Below are 22,455 nucleotides of genomic sequence, written 5' to 3' on the forward strand. Positions count from 1 at the left end.
CTAGAGTGCCGCCATGTGAAATGGAACAAAAGGTTGCTATTGCTGGTCTCTGCAGCAGTAAGAATTACCAGCAGGGCAGCAACTCGCTCCTGAATCCCCAGCAGCTTTAGAAGAAGGAATCGCGGGTTCATTCACGTCAGGCAGAAGAAAGAACTGAATCTGTCTCTCTTTATGTCTGATGAATAAAGTGATCATTGCTGAATCCTGTTGTTTCACAAACGGTATCCAACTCTCCCTTTATTTCCATTCAGAGGGTCTGAAATGGAATCGAAAAGCTTTGTTTTGTAATTAAGGCGAAGAAACACTCTTTCTGTGAGGGGAAAAAAACCCTTCAGTTCAGCCTCATCCATTTTTCCCCAATTATTCAGTTCAGTGATTGAACTGAATAATTACACTGCCTAACTGCTACTCATCTATCATTCAGGCCAAACTGGAATTGCAGTTATTAATCATACTATGATGGTTGGCAAAATGTATCACTGTTCCTCCAAAATAAACTCTTTGTCAGTGAAAACTGATACATCTGTGATATTTCAGAAAACTTTGCCATTTCTTTTGGTATCTAGCTACAGGTTTAGGGTTCTACAGGAACATTTCTGAAAATATTTATTTTTGTAAAATACAAGCACAATCTACAAATGCTGAACAGTATCTCCTCCAGTCATGCATTTTGATTCAGTTTTTTCTTTATGGAAACTTCATCATTTCCACGAAATTTCTCAGAGATGCTTTTTATAACATAAGACTGGAGAGTTTTCACTTTTCCAAATGGCTGGAAAATAACTTATTTTTTTCCAATTTTTTTTTTACTTACTGTTGTTGTTAAGGCATATATTTTTTTAAAGAAGTTCCATGTCTAGGAGCTAAAATATATTACTTTACTGGATGGATATTTTTTCAGCATGATCAGTGTGACAGAAGTTAGGAGGAGAAGAGCACATGAAAGAGGGGAAGTAACTTAACTACCTTCCAGGCCCATTTACTCTAAATTTTGACAAAATGATAAAAATAAAATCAATTAAGATGGATATTCATTTTTACAACTTACTTTTCCTTCAGATATACTAATTTGAAATATTGATTTGAGGTAATTTCCAAATAATACTTGGAATCTGCAATTCTAAAATTTTAAACTGAATTGAAGAGAGTACAGTTCTAGATGCTTTAAGATTTATCTGTGCTAATGAATGTAAAGTGGGTTAAGTGTCCTTAAAATATCATTCTGCCTGAGTGTTTCTGGATTTTCTCCAGGTAAATCACGTTATTTTATATATTGTGAGAAAAACAGTGGAACTGTGGCTTGGCTCAAGAGTTCCTTTGTACAGAAAAGACTGCAAGACTGAAGACTCATGGTAATCAAAGAAACAGCAGACTCACGTCGGTACATCTCAGTTTTGAGATGGTTAATTACATTAAACAATAGGGAGAAAACCAGTTGTTCGAAGGGGTGGATATATTCCAACCAAGTATTTGTTGCCGCATGGGATATACTTGCAGTTAGTTTCACTAGGCACTGAAAATTAGAAGTCACTTAATTAAAATTGAACTATTTATTCATCCAGTGAATGTCAATTACCAATTATGTGTCTCTTTTTAATGCACTATATACACCATTTACTTTTCTTTGGCTTATGATTTTGATTTTGTATTTAAATAATAAACTTGGTATTTCTGATCTCTAGAGATCGGATTGTCTTATCTCAATTTAAGAAGATGAACTGAAACATAATGTGCTATGGCAAATGCATGCATACCGGGCCGTATGAAGAGGAAGCATGAGGAAAAATAAATGTTCACATACATACTATTAGAGATATATTATGTGTATTATAATATATGTTTATTATGTATTAGGAATTTTGTTGAATCGCAATGCTTTGAAGTCTTGATCAGAGGTAACAGAACTGTGGAAGTGATTACTGCTGGGCTGCAGTGGTAAATGTAACCTATTAGCTCAATTTGGGATAACCAGTAGTGTTAAAAGGGCTCATTACTAGAATGAAATACCATTTCTGGTAAAACAAAGTAACAGGTGATCTTAGAGACAAACTACAGATTGAGGTCACCATCTATCTTGCCACTGAACTATCAAAATACAAAACCTCAGGAATAGGTATGATTTGTCTGAATTCAGTGTCTATTAAATATTCAGCTATGTATTTTAGTCATGCAATCAGATTCAGTGAGGTAACATACTTTAGGCATCCAAGTGATAACAATGTCTTTGAGCAGGATTAAATATCATACCCGGTTCATTGTGCCAAAGGGACAATTTAACAACTATGTATTTTTAACTTTATTTTTTTGCTTGGTCAATGCCTGAATATGGATTATTTTAGAATATTACAAATACTCAAATATGGAAATATTACAAGGGGCTAGAATCTAACCAAAATCTAAATATATTCTGGCAGCTGAATCAACACTTCCATATCAAGAAGATTACAGATAACATTATTTGAAAATAGATTTTAAAGTTATTAGAATCTAAAAATAAAGACCACTAGCTTTCATAGGCAAAGTTATTTCTTTCTTATTCAATAGTTCATCTTTTAGACTTTTGTTTCCTAGTATCTTATTGTGCTTCTGTGTAAAAGGTGCGTAGGTAGCATGCAACAGATGTTAGTATCTTTAATATTAATATTATTGCTAATATCTCCTTAATATTTCTAATTTTAAATATCCAATCACATTCTATAAATAAACACCAATTTAACTTGGGCAAGCAACCATAACCTTAAGTCAGTTGACAAATTCATACCATCTGAGAACACTCAGAAAGATGAAGAAGAAACAGTTATCTACATCCACTATTTCAAGACATATGGATAAATTCCTCTTCTGTAAGAAAATGAGTATTAGCAATAAATGAATGACATTGCATGTACATCCAATACAGAAAAACATCCCAATCAGAGTAATGGGGGAAAAATCCTGGTTGTCCAGATGGTATCTGAGTAATGTATGAGATTTAGTCATAATTATGGTGGAACTAGGAATAGCAAGGGGCTGCTGGCATGTTCTGCTGCTAGTAGTATCTTTCCTACAGAGGAAATCTTCCAGTTCTGTTTCTGTATGCAAGGAGAAGTGATTTTGACATCTTAGCTCCATTTGAATAGTGAATCAGTTAATATATCTATGAATATTTACACACTTTAAAAGTGTAAATGACTTACTATTAAAGAGTCTAATAAAACAGCACTTACATCCTTTCAGAAACTTTACATTAAAATTTTATTTTCTTTTTTTTTTTCAATTGTTTATCATACACATTTTTCATTGCAATTTTCCATAAATATATATGGACAAACTTGACATATTAGAGACTAGTACAAGCCTGGAATAGAAGTTAATGAGCAAGTATGCATTTAAATACAATGTAATGCAGTGCATAAGCATTTTACAGGGTTAATATACATTATGAACAAAGAATTTTGTCAGGTCAAAAAAAAAGGATTTGGCATCTAGAAAGAGAATGTTATCATTCACCCAGATCTCTTTGGAACATAAATAGCACCTCTAGCTAATAAATGATTGTCAAAAAAAAAGTCTAGCCAATATATTCAAGTAAAAACCGTACTGTATTGCAAAATACAAAAAGGAAGAAAAAAATTTGTTAGTCAGCAACAATGGCCACTGCATGTTTAATTATTGCATAGCAATACCAAGTTCTGTTGGTAGAACAGAACAGTAGATATGGCGAACTTTCCAAGTAGGCTAATACAAGTGAAAAATGCACCTATGTCACACTTCAGGAAGGGTATTTATGTTAAGTACTTAATGTACCACTCTGAAAAAATCTCTCAACAACTTTAAGGTAGAACTTTTGAAGAGTCAGAGACAAAAGTAGACTTTTCACTGGCTTGCCTACTTGCAGACAAAATAAAAAATCCAGAACCTGGAAAAGGTATGAAAAATTGTCAGTGTTTTAGAGCCTAGTGTTCTGGAGAGTTTCCTGCAAGAATTTAACAGGAATATTGTTTACGGGGCCTTGAGTATCCTCATTCTCCATACTTTTTACAAGAATATCATGTCCCTCAATGCCTCGTATGATCTTGTCGTACATACTACAATAGATGAAAACTCAGTCTATGTGTTGCAGTCTGTTCAGAGATCACCTCGTTAATACTTCTACAGCAAAAACAACCAACACCCCTCCACCAACAATGTAGGTTTCACAGTCTAACAACAATGAAAATTCTCAGTGATCTTATGCCACTTTGAACTGAGTCATGGTTGAAATACCAATGTTAGGTAATATTGCAGTTTTCTGAATGAATTGCTAATATAAATAAAACCAGCAGAAACTGAAAAATAATAAAATATACTCTTGTAGAAAACCTTTAAATTTTTCTGTCATTTGCCGAAGTCATTTATCTGCTTACAAATATGCTTCATTTATCAGGCACAGTATGCAACTTACTCTAAGACATTATATATATTTTATATATACATAAATATATATAATATATATAAATTAGAGTTTTATATATAGGGGAATACATATATACACACATACACACATATGCATATATATTCCCTTATATATAGATCTATATATACATTCCAAAAGACATAAAACATTTTCTTGGAAATAACAAAAATGAAGATTATACACTGCTGAAGGAAAGCTTGAAAGGAAATAGATAATTTCCTTTGGTGTTAAACAGATTTGTTCGGATATTTATTTAAATATATCCTCTATATTTTATAATCTACATTCAGAGTTTATGTTTGTTTTTTTATTATTTACATAAGCTATTAAAATAATACATATTGTGCATTATTTCAGGGACTGATTCATTAGGAATATTATGCAGGCAGAGCTAAATTGCCATTTGCCACAAATTCTGCATTTGCTGTGTTATATCTGATACTCCTGAGATTTGATATGGAGAAAATAAGGCTGAAGCCTCCACTGAAGCCACATCACCTCCAATGTCTGATGAAGCTTTTTGACATTGGAAGTTTTTTTTTTTCAGTTGGCTTCAGTGGACTTTGTACTAGGTCCTAGAAGGCAAGAATGGTTTGCAGACTAAAAAGAATATCTTTGAAGAAACAATCATCTCTGTTTTTGTAAAGAGCATATGCACAACAATCATTATTCCTTGGCCCCAGTCCAACGTTTTGTGTCCATCTCCCTCAATTGCCCCACAAAAGCAGGGGCAAGATAAAATTCTCTATTTAAGCTAAACCAAAGAAACTTTTTTTTTTTTCAGGGATGCAAAATGCAAAGTATCCTGTAATATTTTTTAAAACTGTTTGGCTGTATTAATTATGTAATGTTTCCATGGAATTACTCTGACTAACTCAGAAATGGAAAGAAAAAAAAAAAATGGAAGGCTAGCATCTCAAAAAAAGGGCAGTAGACTTTGGATATCTAAATGACATGCTGAGTTTTTATACCAGTACAGTGATGTAAAAACTACACCAATGTGAGTTAAATTTTTATATTTAATAAAGCTATGGCAATTGACACAAGAATTTGGTCATAAATATGCACTGCCTTAAAAATAGAACTCTAAGTAGCTTCAAATAGTTGGGAGACTTTTTAATAGTCTGTACAGCTTTTATCATTATGCTTTTGTCAACCGTTTTCTTCCAGGGTAGTGCAATTCTCCAAACTTCAATTAAGAGGTAGATGATGAAAAAAAATTGAACTGCAAAACAACAATATGCAAATTATGTTGACATTACTCAGCAACGCTTATGCAAATTGTGATCAAAAAGGTGATAATACATGCAAACACTTCAATATATATATATGCACAAATATCAGAAAAGCATTCACCTCAAAAAAAATCCAGAAAGCCTTGTTAAAATTGATATGTCATCTCGGAAAATAATTATTTAAAAATTCCCTTTATATTCCTCTCTGTGAGTAGAAAAATAGTCATCTATAGAGAAATTAACAAAAGGTGCCTCTATTCAATTTTGTTATAGGCAAAATTGTCAGTATCAGTTACAGCATGTTCATCTATAAAAGTGGTCACTGGCTTTGTTAATGAAATCCTGATGGCTGCCCCAAACTTGGCTGTATGTGGTATCTGTAGCTTTTTATGTATCTGAATATTAATACTTGCGGACATCCAGACCTGAAAGTATCAAGTAAAAATGTTGCTTAGGCATTTGAGGAAAGGGAATGACAAGAAAGCATTTAAGAAAAGCCCCTACATGCCAGGCCCAAATTCTTTGTGTTAAATCCAAATGGAGAACAGGGCTGCGCGTGGGGAACCTTCAAGAGGAACAAGAGTCGCCTGGGAGGAACAGTTACATACACACTGCCAAATGTTTTTTAAGCACACTGGATGCTGATATGCAAAAAAGACCATTAAAATTCATGTGAATTTTGAATCACGATGTCAGTGAAATTGCTGCCATTCACTTCAGCAGTAAGTAAAGTTGGACTTCCTCTCATAAGGACAGCATCATTAAAAAAAAAATCTATTTGAAGATACTGTAAGACTTTCCCTAACTCTGTCGAAACAGTTCACAAATCATGCTCCTGAAATAAAAGGATTGTAGTCTGACTACTTATAAAAAGATGCTTTTGTGAAGTTAATGGAAATACAGAACTGACAACATTGGAACCACAGTTCAATGGCGAGAGGTAGGAGGGTGAACCTTCGATACGTTCTTGAAAAAGTACTGAGAATTACTAGTGAGAAGTCTTTCTCTGGAGTTGGAAAGGGCACCAAAGAAGAACCCTCCAGCTACTAGAGAGTACGATGTCAAAAAAACATAGAGATGTCTACTCTGAAACTACTTGAAACTTAACCTCGATGTTAAACAGGAAAAAATATTATTGATGTTATCCCCTTTTCTACTAATTTTAAAATTTTGGCATTTTTTTTCTTGATTGATCAAATAAGAGCAAGATGATAATTAGGCTCTGTGATATCGTAGCAGAGAAATGAAGAGCATAAGTATACATGAGTATAAATGAGATTAAGAGCAATCTTGCACTGACTGACAGAGACTAGAGACCATAGTGTGTAACAGATGCATCTGGTATGTCTTGAAGTTTGAGAGTACATTTCTTGATTGTAGGGCAGGGGCATCTCTTAGTCTTGACCCTGCAGTGGTCCTGACTGGGGGCGAAGTAAATAAAAGAAACCAGGGGGATTTAGAGAGATGGTATATACCCGGGTCTTCTCCTGAAAGCAGAAATGTAATGATGAAATGATTTGCCGTACAAATTACAGCTCAGTGCAAGTAAGAGTGATATTCAGGGATTTGAAGGCAAGTTATACTCATTTTGCTACTTTGCTGCTCAGTATAGAATTGATTCAAGGCAATTTATTATTATTATTACTTTTAGAAATAAGAGCTACATATACAAGGCAATTGCCCCTTTAGGACCTGTTATTTGGAAGACATAGTTTTTTTAATTCCAGGCAGTTTTTGCATAGATATGGTTCTAATTTTATTCATTCATCTCTGGATTTTAACTTCCTTAATATTCAGCAATAACAAGAATATTCTGATGTTTTTTATTTTCTTGCTAGTATTATTAGGAAAAGTAATGAAACAGGTATAAGGGAACGTTTCACTTGACACAGTTCATATTTTATATTGCTCCAGTTGCCTTTTACATCATTTTACCTTATGGGATTAAAAATTGCACATTGGTGAGCGGTGGTAAAGCAGTTCTTTCATTCCTATTATTTTTTGACATAACTGACCAGAGATGAAAGAGTAGTAGCTCTGCAGAGGGTTGTGTTTATATAATTTTTTATTTCCTCTGAGGCAGTAACATGATTTTTGTTACTGGTGGTCAGGTGTGTCTATGGCTCGAGGAACCTTGCTTTTCCCTTATTTCCTATGCCATGTTGCTTTGCATTTTATGATCCTGCATAGAACAGGTAAGTTGCCTGCATGTTTCCTGAGAGCCTTTTTTTTATCATCTTTCCTCTAAGTCCATCATTTGTTCAACAGCAACGTTCAACAGACTTAAGTCAACACTTGACGCCTGTTGTCTTCTACTCTATATTCTTAATCATGCTGTTTTTTGCAAAGAGATAATAAGCACCTAGCATTTTTGCCTCAGTCATTTTGGTTCAGTCTCTATATTCATCTCTTTTCAAATATCTCTACCTTTCTACCACTTGCTGTCAAGAGCAGAGTGATATATCTGATGACTACTCTTTAGCTAAAATTTCAGTTCATCTTTCACAATCCAGTATTTATAACTGATATTCCTCACTGTATGAAAGCTTAGCATCTATGAAACTCCTCATCACTTTCTGATTCTGGGCACATAGGGCCTTCACAGGTCTTGGAATTCACCCTGTATGTTTGTATACCCAAAACCAGAGGAATGGTTTTACCTCATAGGGTGCTGGCAGGACTGAGGTTCAGAAGGAGGTGCAATGTATTTATTTCTTCTCTGAAGCTGGGGGGGTGGGAGAGAAACTGTAATTTACTGGGACTAAATCATTCTCCTTTATACAGTTCACTGCTCAACCCATATTTTCTCCCAAAACTCTGAAATGGACGTATTTTGTTGCTGATGCGCCTATAAAATTAGAGGACTTGTAGAAGGTGTTTGGTTTTCTTGCACATAATTAGGTAAAAAGTAGGTATTAATTGCTGTACCATGCTGTGAGTAGATTCATGATGGTTCTCCCCCAAAACAGCGCTGAGATAATGAGAAAGTTCAGCATAACTGTGGTAGTTCATAGTATATAAGATGATAACCCAGCAAAACAGAAGCAAGCACTACCAAAATTTTTAGAAGAATGAAAATAATAATATTGAACACTATTCTTTCTTAAAAGCACTCACATATTCGCTAGATTTTACTAAGCTGTTTCTTCTGTTATTGGTGCTTGAAAGTATATTTAACCCAGCTAGCTGTCTGTCCAATATCTTTGCAACTTTTTGAGATTTAAAGAAGTGCTAAAATGAATGGTATTTTTTTCCCTGAATTGAATGTATGTGTATTCTGCGTAAATAGTGTATGAATGTTTAATGAATCAGACCCTTAATTTTCACAATTTCTGAGGCATTTACATGTATCTCACCAAAACGAATAGCACCTTTCCTCACCTACAAATAGAACAGAAATATTTTCACTTAATACCTTCATAAGCTTGCACTTTTAGCTTTCAACTGCAATGCTAATTTCTGCAAATTAAAATTGTTGACTTATACTTTGTCTAAAGGAACAATTGTATACTTCTTAATTGATATGAGTGTCTGTGTGACATTGCAGACAGAAGACCAAATATCCTGCACAAAAAGGATATGTTAATACAAAGCTTCCAGACTGGCACTTTCAATGTGCCTTGCAGCATTTTTGTTCAAACTGGCATTACAAAAAAGAATTAGCTTTTCACTAAATACATGGGAAAGGGAGGTGAGAACTGGTATAAAGTTACTTGTCTGCAAAAACCTGAAGTTAGACCTTAAATCTCCTCTCAGCAGACCACCAAACAACTCATGACTTGCCAATAAACCCAAGCATCTACTAGGTCATTGCCATGAAACTGGTTCAGGCCACAAAAGCCAAGGGTAAGTATCCTTTTAACATCAGCAGGTTCTGAATCTAGTCCCTTTAGGAAGAAGGTGTCACAGTCCAATCCAGTTCCTTCAGCCATACAGGAATACATAAGCAAACAAACTAATTGCCACTCTTGTTAGCAACGTAAATCTTGCTTTTAAATCATTTTATGTACAGGCAGATTTTAGCTTAGTTTGAATTAGTGAGGTCTGAACGTACTTTGTGTTCAAATGTGTATGTTGAAGTACAATGTAGCCATCTATCACAGCTATCACAGGAGGAAACAACTTCTGGAATATATTGTAATTCAGCTGTTTATTGTATTTTAGAGATGGTACCCACCAATTGTTTGTCTTCTAGCCTTAACTTTTACATCCATATTATATTTTTTTTTATACAGACATAATGTATCTTTTTGATCTAGTGGCCATACAAAAGAGAAAAAAGTTTCAGTGTGCTTCAGGTACTCTGTCTCTTTTGAAACAAATCTTTGAGTTTATATTCTTTTTAGTATCAGCGGTAAATACAATTTGGGCAGATTATTTCAACAGACTTTAACAATAGTCTAAAGACGAACAGAAAGTATCTTCCCAAATAAGAGTTAGAGATACTTTTTTCATTAGATATACTTTTAGAACAAAACTGCTTGTCACTGGAGGGCTTTATATATAGTCTAGTTTACCTGACTCTTGATTGTCCAGAGTCATAGTTTGATGGACTCATTTGCATGGAGTCACTACCTCTGTAATCTCAATTTTGTATCACTGAAACAAATAAGCTATAGATAGTAATTTAACTTAGAGTCTTGCCACGGGGCAAAAATCTGTTCCCATCCAATATTGTGACTGATCATTATTACCACAAAACCTGGCCTGTGTCTTGAAGACATATTTCTAATGGAAGTCATAAATGTTGCCTTCTGAGCTATATTGCAGATTAAATATTGGTTTCTCTTTCTGAAGGATCTTCAAGAGCTTTATCAGCTCTGCTGGCAGCATCTTCGTTCTCATTATTTGTTAATGGTTCTGCTTCCTTTGAGTCAGCGTTCTTCTGTGCTTTCTGCTTCTCATCTTCTAACTTCTTTTCTTTTGCCAAAAGCCTGTAGTTAATGGTATTGCCAATGAACAACCAGATACTGGCCACAATCACAATCACTCCACAGACAAAATACATGTACTGATATTCACCAGTAACATCCACTAACCAACCTGAAATACAAAGACAAGAAGAGAGAAAAAGAGTCTTTAGAATAGAATACCCAATACAATCTAGATTTCTTCCTAGGAGAAGTACCTATATATTGCTTGTTTTCGAAGTTGGAGCAAAAAAGCCTTTTCAACATGTTCAAATGGTCTGACATATACAGCGTAACTCTAACGAAACCTGTATTAGTCAAGTTAGCAATTGTTATTGCAATCACTGACAATGATAAAATATTGAAGAACAAAGTAAGTAAAGCTTAATGAATAATGACAGACAGTTTTTTAGTTCTTTCATTTTCCTTCTTTCATTGTCTTATTATTTTATTCACCTCCTAATTTTGTTTCCTATTGTTTTGGAGTGACTGTCTGACACTCACGGAGGCTGCATACAGACAATAGGATGAAGAGGTATGTGCCTTTTTAGGCTGCTGTCACTGTGCATCAACTGCTTTCTTTTCGTTTTTACTTTCCTGTGACTGGCGAAAGAGATAGAAGGGCTTGTCCCTTCAGCTATCATGCTCAACTGCTGAGTTTTGAACTCTGAAGCACGTACCTAAAAATTACATCCAGACCTCTGAGATTAATTTGGTCATGACAAGGAGAAGAAAATATAACTCTTCTTCCATTTTATGAGCCATTCTTTCTAAATTTTCCCAACTGCCAAATCAAGATTCGTATGTATCTAACTATTTAGCTCTGAACTCTGCTACACTATCATTGAAATTCACAGGATAACCTGCACACTTCAATTTGGTATGTATTTAGATGCTTTTACTGGGTTGAAGCCAGCCTATTCACCTGATACATATTTACAAGCCATCAAATTATTTTAGTCTTTTCTTTATTTCGCAAGCTTAGTATTACGAAAAAACTCAAATAGCACTGCATCTGTATAATTCACCTATTGGTGTAAATCGTACAATTTACTGGTTTTTATCGATGAGCAGTATCGTAAAGGTGACAATTGAAAGTGAAATTCTGCATTAAAATTACTTTAGCATAATATTTTAAAGGATATGAACTAGTCAAAACTGGGATTTAGCTTTTAGATGTGCTCACCTTCTGTTGTCTCTATTTAACAAGATAAATCAATTATTCATACAGTTATAGGACAAACACATGCTTTTCAAAACTTCTGAAAAGCCAATACACTGAAAAATAAATAGTTGCATATGCTATTGCTCCATAAATATTAGATTTAATGTCTTTAGAGTTAATATTAATATTGATTTCAGAACCTGACTGAAAAGGCTGGATCCAGTGGTCACAGGCTCAGTCCCCCCACTAGGTGGCATAGGAAGAGTCTGTGTGAGAAGAATATATTTCGCTCTACCATTACCAAAATGGATTTGCGTGTTAAAAAATGAGGGAAATCTGGCATAACTTGAGGACTATTAAACATTTACTTGTATAAATATTATTGTACTGAAGTGAGTGGAATTCTTTTGACATATTTGAAATTTCACTCAACAATGCTATTTTCATACAAATAGTGAGAGTAATCCTTAAAGCATTTTGATAATTATAAATGGTTTTAGTCACATATAAACTTGCTGACTTTTGTGTCTTTGTGGGTATAGTGTATGTTCACAAGGCTGGTAATCTCAGTATCTTTATATTTTCGTATTGCTGGGCTTACACTGCAACACACACACACCTTTAGCAAATATTTTTCAGTAAGATTTGAGCATTATTTCTTTAGTGTCTTATAGCATCAGAAGCCTTAAGATTATAAAACTTACTAACAGCATTACTAAATACTGACTAAAAAGCTAGCAAGCAGAAAATACTTCAGGTAAGACTCTTCATCATTTTTGGTGCTAGAAGCCCAAGTTATAAATACAGTCCAGGCTGCACACCTAGCCTCCCTTTAAGCTCCCCTTACACCTGAAAGAGACAAGATGGCAACATTACCATCTTTTAGTCAATGTAGGATGGTTCATACTCTGAATTGCTTTAGACGTATCTGTTGGCTACCGAAACAGGCTAATGGACTGGTTGAGAGTGAGTCTCCGTCGTGAAACCATGCCAGGGCTCAATGCTCCACAGCCCAGGCCCAATCCCACCAGGCCCACACCCTGTCTAGGCTGCTGAGCATGCCCCTGTCCTTTCTGGCACCTCCCTACTGCTTTCTTCTCTCTAGAAATGCCAGTTCTCTCTGTTTAGACAAACTAAAGTTGCTATTTTAAATTTATGTGGGTGCTCCTCTAACTGCCATTAGGTTAGAGAAACCACAAGTCACTGTGAGATCTTCACAAAAACCGATCAGTGGATTCGACCAGTTCAAGAGAGTAAGAACTGTGCTGGCAAAGAGCAAATTGGAGCTGAATACATGTAAATCAAGGCTGCAAAGTTAGCAGTACATGCTATCAGTAAAATACATTTATCACATGGATTTATGGGCCAGTAGAGATATGCTCTTTATCTACTGCACATGTACACATTATATGCTTTCAGATTCTCAAGTGGATCTGCAGCTGTAAAGTCCAAAGATAACTGATGCAGCACACTGCTGCCACACTACATTCCTAGTCACACAGAAAGCATTAAATAACATTAAGAATAATGTTTATATTAATTCAATACTAAATTGCAAGATTATGCCGTAATGTCTGAAAAAAAATGGACTAAAAGAGACTCTTACCTCCTAGAGGAGGGCCTATGAGCACAGGGCAACATTCCACGATGGTGACAAGTCCAACTGCACTGGAAAATCTGGCAGCCCCAACGAGGTCCATCAATGTCTCAAAAAGAACACTGCTAACCATTCCAAATGCAAACCCAAAAAATACAGCATATATCACCAAGCCAGTATAATTTGTTGCCAGAGGGCACAAGATATGACAGACACCATTGTACAACACAGCAAAACTAAAAAAGTACTGAATCTTTGGCCGGATAAACTTGGAGTTTGCTACGAGTCCCATTGAAGGCCTAGCAAACATGTCTACAAAGGCTAAGATAGATAGCAAAAAAGCAGCAGAATATTCATCGATTCCCTTGTGCTTAGCATAAGGAGCCAAGAATACTATTGGAGCGAAAAAACCGACAAACATAATGACATTTCCTGACAAATAGATCAGAAACCCTCTGTGTTTGAAGAGGGACAGATCCAGATATTTATTGATAGTTTGCCAAAAAGATTTCTTGTTGTTTTTGTGCAAGGTAGAATCTCCTGTGCCTTTTTCAACATCTTTTTTCGCAGGAGGGACTGTTTTTGGTCCAACAGGTCTCATAAGCGACCCAGCCACACAGCAGTTCAAAAGAAGTCCTCCCAGAATGAGAAAGCTTCCTTTCCAGCCAAATGCATTAAAGAGGAATTGATTGAGAGGTGCCAATGTGCTCAGAAACACCGGACTTCCAGCCATGGCCAATCCATTAGCAATGGGACGCTTTTTATAGAAATACTTGCCAATCATGGTCAAGGCAGGCTGTAAGTTGAATGCTAAACCCAGACCTAAACAACACATAAAAGACAGTATTATTGGAGGTCATGCACTAAAAAACATATCACACTTCTTTCAAGTTATTTTGTTAATGACCTGTATCTAATCCAGTGATTCCCAATGAAGACAGAAACCAACTAGCATTACAGAATGAAATACAGCTTCATTGCTGTCCATGTGTTAATGCCAAGACCATGTCATGGTGACATTCTACTATTTCCCCCTGTACCACTGCAATAAAAGCCAAAACTCCTTGTTGTGTTTCAGCAGTGATAGAGACAGGAGAACTGCAGAGGAATGATGGTATCAGAGCCTTGACTCACCATTTTTATGTTTACCAAGCTGTAATGCAATTCTCTCTTGGCTCATTTCACCAAAGTTATTAAATGTCACCTCAGCTACAAGGAATACAGGGTATATTTAAATGCATAAATCTCCTAATTTCTTATTTCCAGCCCTATTTAAGATCAAACTTGCGTACAAAAGTGGAGCTTAAAATGGCTAATTATTTTGGAGCATGTTCAGCTCCACTTCCCCAGGTATGGAAGTCACTACTAAAGGTGGAGGAGTTGTAGAGGACATGCATGGGAGCAGACCACCCATCCACATCAGTTGAGTGTACAAGCTGAACCTCTAGGCCTCTGTATTAAGACACCTCAGCAATAAGGTCTAAGTAGCTGTGCATCTGCTGAATAGCACAGGAGAGAAGTTTTCTTCTCTGATAGGCCTGTTCCTGGACCCTGACTTTATTCTTTGAGTGACCATTAAGTTTAGGATGTAAAAAATAAGAGCTTTAAGAAATAATCACTGAACAAAGCAGGACTCTTTTAGTTCCAATATAAAGAAAAATGAGCTTGAATATAGGAACAAGTATTATCTCATTCATGAATGACCTGCCAATATTTCACCTCACTTGCCTTCCTTATTCTGAGGAGGTAGTTTTAAAAAAATGCCACAACTTTTGATAAGGAGGTTATTTAATTTACTGGCTTTATGATCACTTTAGTTCATTGCCTTAGGCAATATCCAATATATGAATAATTTTATTTGGGGACTGACCTTGGGAGATTTTAAACAGAAAGCTATTGTACTGAAAGTTGTTACACTTGTCTGTAAGAGTAAATACAAACCTGTATATACAAACCTACAGAAAGCTGGTACTAGCTTTTGCATTTTTACTAGAATTCTACTAGCCTTTGCCACCCCGTTTGAAGTGCAACATGATTGAAAGCTAAAAGAATGAATGTGAGATTCTACACAAAAGACTGTAATAAGTGCTGTCATGAGCCAATCAATTTTTATACCATAATTACAGTGCAGTGTGGAACAGTACATACATACAGCATTTATTGAATAAAATCATCAGTTGTTCCTGAAATATCCTAAGAAATAATTTAACATCATACCAGCTAATTTAAAGGATTTGATAGATCAGGTAGCTGAAATGAACTGATCTTGCTACCTTTTTTTGTTTGCATTTGTACAACGCCTTGCACAGTGGGTTCTTGATCAGTAAGGCTCATTGGTAGAACAGTATTAAAAATGCATCAATATAATAATATAATATAATATAATATAATATAATATAATATAATATAATATAATATAATATAATATAATATAATATAATATAATATAATATTAACATAACATAACATAACATAACATAACATAATATAATATAATATAACAGAATAATTCCTTTTAAACAAGACTCTTACCTCCAACGACACCAATACATAGATAAAGTTCGAGGACGCTATTGCAGAAAGAGGAAGCAATCATACCAAATGAACACAGGATACCTCCTGCTATCATCACAGGCCGGCTACCGTACTTATTCACCAAAATGCTGCTTATGGGACCTGTTGGTAGAAAGAAAATACATTAACAGGTAACAGGTAACTCCATCATACGTGTCTTTGTGTTTAGTTTAGATATGTTGGAATGCCTTACTCTTACATCCCAGGAAAGGCTTAGCTGTTTCTATACTGATTTGTTGTACAAACACACTTTGTGAGTTTGCAGACACATGAGCCTGGATGTGGATATATTGCCTCCATGACAATATAAATATTGATTAGTCATGGAGATGGATCAAAAGATTAAAGACATCAGACAAGTAAGAGGGATTGTTACAGTTCACAAGCAATCAATACTGAGATTGGTCAATGGAAGTTTTGAAAGTGCAAGGACTGAAGAATTTCAAGTATAAGACAGATATCAAAACTCCGCAGAGCAGGTGGAATCTCCAGGCAAGCAAACTAATAACTGATCTTAATACTGTAGCATGTCCCGGACCCCTACTTAAAACTACACATAGACTTAAAAATATTGTCAAATCAGATTGTAAATCTCTGGCGCCTGAGGCTCGTTTTCCCTTACCTCATCCAGAAAGGAGTGTTAATGGGCAGTAAGATGACTATAGGTTGTCTGTGAAAATCTAAGATGTGGTTTAGCATAAAGACCTATAAACTTTGAAAATATTGCTACAGGACCATTTTTCAGTTTCAACTGCAATTCAGTTTATGGTGTAATTACGTCCGTATTAAACAAACTGCTAGTGTGCAATTTAGCATGACATGCATTATATGTTTTTTAAACGACCGTGACTAGAATAGATGGTGTGCTACATATCAAGATTAAGAGGTTGCCAAAGCTCTTTAGGTAAACCTGTGTACCAGCTGGCTGCGCTATATTTGGCCCAAACCATTACGAATAGTCTTGCTTTTGCAATAACTAAGCTTATCCAATTCAAAAATAAATAAAAAACCCCCACTATAATAAAAAGCAATAAATTTCAAACTCAAGACAAAGCAGGCACCTGGCATAAAGTGGAATGCCAAGCTCTACATTCGGTTTTACTGCAAATCATTCACTGTACTCGTAATAGTTTTAAGTCTCTCTTTTTATAAATACCTAAAGGAACAAATGCCAGAAACTCCATGATGTGAAAAAGCTAAACCCAAGCAAATTTAAAAGTGTATTTTCATAGGTACAGTGTTATTTTAGACTCCACTGTTTGAATTACCTTAAACGTATTAAAGTACTACTATGGATGTACTGTAAATGTTAATTATTACTTGCATATAGAATCACAGAATAGAATAGAATTGTCTAGGTTGGAAGGGACCTTTAAGATCGAGTCCAATCATTAAGCTAACACTGCCAAAACCACCACTAAACCATGTCCTTAAGCATCACGCCTACCTGTCTTTTGAATACCTCCAGGGATGGTGATTCCACCACTTCCCTGGGCAGCCTGTTCCAATGCTTGACAACCCTTTCAGTGAAGAAATTTTTCCTAATATCCATCCTAAACCTCCCCTGGTGCAACTTGAGGCCATTTGCTCTTGTCCTGCCACTTGTTACTTGGGAGAAGAGACCAACACTCACCTCTCTACAACCTCCTTTCAGATAGCTGTAGAGAGCGATAAGGTCTCCCCTCAGCCTCCTTTTCTCTAGTTCCCTCACATGCTCCTCATAAGACTTGTGCTCCAGACCCCTCACCAGCTTTGTTGCCCTTCTTTGGACATGCTCCAGAACCTCAATATCTTTCCTGTAGTGAGGGCCCAAAAACTGAACACAGTGTTCGAGGTGGTGCCTTACCAGTGCCAAGTACAGGGGGACAATCACTTCCCTAGTCCTGCTGGCCACACTATTTCTGATACAAGTCAGGATGCTACTGGCCTTCTTGGCCACCTGGGCACACTGCTGGCTCATATTCAGCCAGCTGTCAACCAATACCTCCAGTTCCTTTTCCACCCGGCAGCTTTCCAGCCACTCTTCCCCAAGCCTGTAGTGTTGCATGGGGTTGTTGTGACCCAAGTACAGGACCCAGCACTTGGCCTTGTTGAACCTCATACCATTGGTCTCAGACTATCAATCCAGCCTGTCCCGATCCCTCTGTAGATCCTTCCTACCCTCAAGCAGATCAACACTCCCGCCCAACTTGGTGTCGTCTGCAAACTTACTGAGGGCGCGCTTGATCCCCTCGTTCAGATCATTGATAAAGATGTTAAGCAGAACTTGCCCAAGTACTGAGCCTTGGGCCACACCACTTATGACCAGCCACCAACTGGATTTAACTCCATTCACAACAGCTCTTTGGGCCCGGCCCTCCAGACATTTTTTTATCCAGCGAAGAGTACACTCGTCCAAGACAAATATCAACAACAAAAGTCTTAAGCTTATGCCAGATGATGCATTTTTAGCTTATTTCCTTATGGAAACAAGCTTCTATAATAGTTTTGCCCTGCGTCTGACTATCTTTTCTAATAGCTTGGGAATCCAGAGACCAGTTTGAAATTAACTTCACCGAAAAGCAAAGATCTGAGTGATGTTTAGATCTTACAGTTTGTGCATTCGTTAAATAGCTTGGGTCATAAGGAGTCAAGGGCAGCATCTGTTTAAAAAAGGAGGTTCCTGCCCAGGCAACACAGACACTGGCCAATATACTCAGCTTCCCACTAGTAAAAGCAATCTATCTTCTTGCCCAGGCAGCTGTACCGTTCAAGGTAGGTGTGGACACAGAGGATAAACAGGGTGGCTGTTTTACTGGAAAGGTAAAGGGTGCTCAGACTGAAGGCATCAGGGCTCATCTTACAGACACATAAACACAGGAGACCAAGCTCTGCTGCCCACTGAACTGCAGTTTAAGCATAACCGTATATTTAAACCAACAGAGTTGAAAATCCACAGCATGGAATGGCTCACCAAATATACAGTAGCCCAGAGGTTTATTAAAAGACTTTGAATCTCATATGAAGCACTAAAACTTTTCGCTGACAGCTTATATTATAAGATACTTAACACTTCTTTATTTCCATTTGGGGGGAAACATTGGGCAGAACAGTGACAGTGAGGTGGGGTTTCTCCTTTGAGGTCATATGGAGAAAGCAGTGAAACGTGAAGGATCGACACATTACACTCCAAACACTTTCCAAAATTATCATGCTTACTTCTCCTGTCTTAATAAACTTGTGCTCTCATACCTATGCTGAAGCATAACTTTGATCACAATTTTTTTATTTATAGAGCTATGTTTGGACAACCAGTAGTTTGGCTCATGTTTGAATTAGAAAGAAAGCCCTTTTGAAATACGTGAACAATACAAATATTTCCCCTGTATCAAAAAAGATCCTTTTAACTTGAACTCATTGTTTAACTCAAAGCAAAAAGTTTCACCCCTTACCAATTAATATTTATATTTTTTAAAAGAAATTAAATTAAAGGCAATTTTCTGAAAAAAAAAAAGTTTTAATCGTTATCATTGCTAAACACAATAACAATATTTCACTTCAAAGATACCAGAATAATGTTTTTTTTAATTATTTTCAAGTTCTTTTTCCTGTGATGAGATGAAAGTATCTACAAAATTGTAAATGAAAAATTTGTGTAGTATTTGGTAACATTCTGACCCCCCCCCAAACTACTACTGTAATAAATGTTGCCTTCCTGTAGTCTTACTTAAAATGCTCCTTTGCTGATCCTTAGAAAAAAAATTTGTAAAGAGGCATCATAGGAGGTAAATATTTGACCATACAATTTACAGATTTATTCACTACAGGAAACACCTTGAATTGTACCCTTATGTAAATACTTCAGTTATGATGTAGATAGACCTGTCAGCAATCTGCTTCTTTACTCATTCAACAAAGACAGCAGGAAAAGCCAGAAGGACGGGTGTGAGACCAAATGAAAAAGATGAGGTAAATCCACACATAGTAGACTATCAAGTACTAGAAAAAGAATAATGGCATTAAAAAAGATTGTTGCACAATATTGCCATATTGCTAGCATTTTAAATAAAACTATGGATCAAAAAGACAGCATTGCACAGCACTGACAAAGTTTTCCAACATAATCAAGGGAAAAGATGAGCTCTGCTCTAATAGTCACCGCAGAAGAGTACTGACTATAATAATTACATTCTTTACTACTGTTTGACCCATCTTTCCTTCCTTCTCCTGTAGAACATGGAAATGACCCAGATTCTCGTCTGTTTAAGGTTTTGGGGGAGAGGTTTGGTTTTAGTGTTTGGTTGGTTGGTTTTTTTGGGGGTGTCCAGGAATGGCAAGTTCCATAGTACAGTCCTTTGAGGAAGATCATTTTGCAAACAGTTCCTTATTAGGCACAAGAAAACTTGACCTCTTAACGGTGGATCTTAACTGTGGCAGTTAGGACAGGACTGTAAGTTACAGCTTTTCAGATCAAAGCATGCCATGTTAGCCTCACCTACAAGACCTGTTAGCTAGAGGTCAAATATGGATTTATTAATTTAGGTAGGCAGTGGATGAAGCGACCAGAGGAAAGACAAAGCTGTCTGAGAGGTCTGAGCTCTGTACTTTCAAATGACCTACATCTGGAATGTATTATGAATTTAAAATGCCTTTAAACATAATATTCTCTTTGAGATATTTTCCTTAAGTTAATGATGTGTATTTACCACCACAGCTCCATTTATTTTCGGGTTTTCTTTTAGTATATTCCAGTATTTTGATTTAAAATTTGCGCATGTGGGAAATATTAATTGTTCTATAAACCATAAAGTTAGTTTAACCTTTCTCCCTAAGCTATCTAGGAATCCTTCCAATCTGATGAGTAGGTTAAATGTTTTCTTGTGGCACCTATGTATATACTTGTGTTTTGAGTCTCATAAAATGGTGCATATTCATACATTAATGTGTACAAATCTACATAAATTCCAGCTGTTTGCCTGCCATCATATGTTTTATGGCCATGCACAAATTTAATTCCACATCTAACAGCTTCTACAATTATTTAAGCAATGCTCACATGCCAGCATGTATCTATATTCCTTGCATATCTTTTCTTTTTAGCAGAAGGCAGATTAAGCTGTTTAAGTACTGTAACACTGCCAAAATCATGCTATACATTTATGCACGTTAATGCACTAAAGGACTGCTGGATCTCTGAGTCTACTTTCCTGAAGCCTGAAGTAACTACATAACAGATGTTAAGTCAGGAAGCCCACAAGAATATTTACTGTGATCTCTCCCTTAGCACCAACAAACCCTCAGCCACAAAAGACTACACACTCCCTAAACCAAATTTAAGACCATTATCATAATATGCTAACAGTCTCCTGGTTGTATTTTTATTTTATATCTTTCTGTTTGAGGCAAATGACCAGACTGTGAGAAGGAATGGGACAGCAACTGTAACCAGTGCCACTGAAGAACAGTTTCAGGGCTGTGCAGGAGGACACAAATGCTTTAGAAGAAGACAAGAAACAATTGCAGCTTTTCATACTCTTCCTCATATGTTAAGGGAAAGATGGCAAAAGTTATTTCAGCTATGTGAGCACAGACTGGCTCGTGCATTTGGGAGCTGTTTATGATGTTTTATACAAAGCCTATAATAACGTGACACCTACGTTCTGTTTTGATGGCTCAGCAGAACCTTCACTTGCACATTTGTATTGTGCAAGACATGAGGACAAAGCTGCTTTCACTGGTCTTCAGTGAATACCAAGATCTCTTGGAAGAAATATATTGCTTACAAATTAGTTTAATTATTTCTTATAATAATAAAGGTAGCAATAATCCATATTTTCCTCTCACTTCCAAGTTTAACTTTTCAATCACCATTTCAATCTTCCTTCTTCTGCTAAGCCATACTGTGGTAAATTAAAAGCAATAAAGACTACATAACTGAATAATAACTAGATATAAAAAGCAGATGTTTTAAGAAATAATCACTTTTTTCCCTTGAAAAGATGCTTATTGTGCTAATATGGTTTAAACATCCCTTGAACATTAAAATTTCTTTCTAAAGAAACATATTGCTTGCTATATTTGAGGAAATGAACAGAGGGCTCAAACTATGCACTATAAATTTAATATTCTTTCTCATATAGTTACATTCTCAGAGATACACACTCATATACATACATCTATCCATTTATTTCTTTTTTCAGCCCTAAGAAAATATACACTTTTAAAAAATGATCCGACTCTGGAGAGAATGCAACAACTTTATATCTAGTATCTCTAAAAGCTTAAAGGATGCAAACCAGATAACAATATTTCCATTTTGTAATACTTTGAGGTAATGGTACAGACAGATCAGTTTTAAGGCCACAAAACAGACTAAAGGAAGATTTATTTGGCATAAAATCTATATCTTGCTCAGCTCTCAGGTAGAATAACATTTATAAGTCCAAATGTATTAGGTACACTCCATTAATTTATAAGAGGAAGAGAATCTAGGACACTAGAATTCTTGCTGCCTTTTCTCTTTTACATCAATTTTTTCTTCACACAATGAAAAAAAAAAT

At 35.9% G+C, this 22,455-nt stretch overlaps 1 protein-coding gene across 11 annotated transcripts in view; it reads right to left on the reverse strand.

The window, feature by feature from the left end:
• Window positions 1–3,555: 3,555 nt before the first annotated feature.
• Window positions 3,556–22,455, reverse strand: part of SLC16A7 (solute carrier family 16 member 7) — an 87,798-nt gene continuing 68,898 nt past the window's right edge. For all 11 annotated transcript variants that reach the window (XM_063323081.1, XM_063323078.1, XM_063323074.1 and 8 more), the window contains 3 exons: window positions 15,875–16,018; window positions 13,352–14,164; window positions 3,556–10,713 (listed from right to left, as the gene is read on the reverse strand). In XM_063323081.1, coding sequence (XP_063179151.1) covers window positions 10,442–10,713; window positions 13,352–14,164; window positions 15,875–16,018 — 1,229 coding nt within the window. In that variant the 3' untranslated portion in view covers window positions 3,556–10,441. The remainder of the gene's footprint in view (window positions 10,714–13,351; window positions 14,165–15,874; window positions 16,019–22,455) is intronic.

Source organism: Chroicocephalus ridibundus, chromosome 1, assembly GCF_963924245.1.
Source record: "Chroicocephalus ridibundus chromosome 1, bChrRid1.1, whole genome shotgun sequence".
Lineage (NCBI taxonomy): Eukaryota > Metazoa > Chordata > Aves > Charadriiformes > Laridae > Chroicocephalus > Chroicocephalus ridibundus.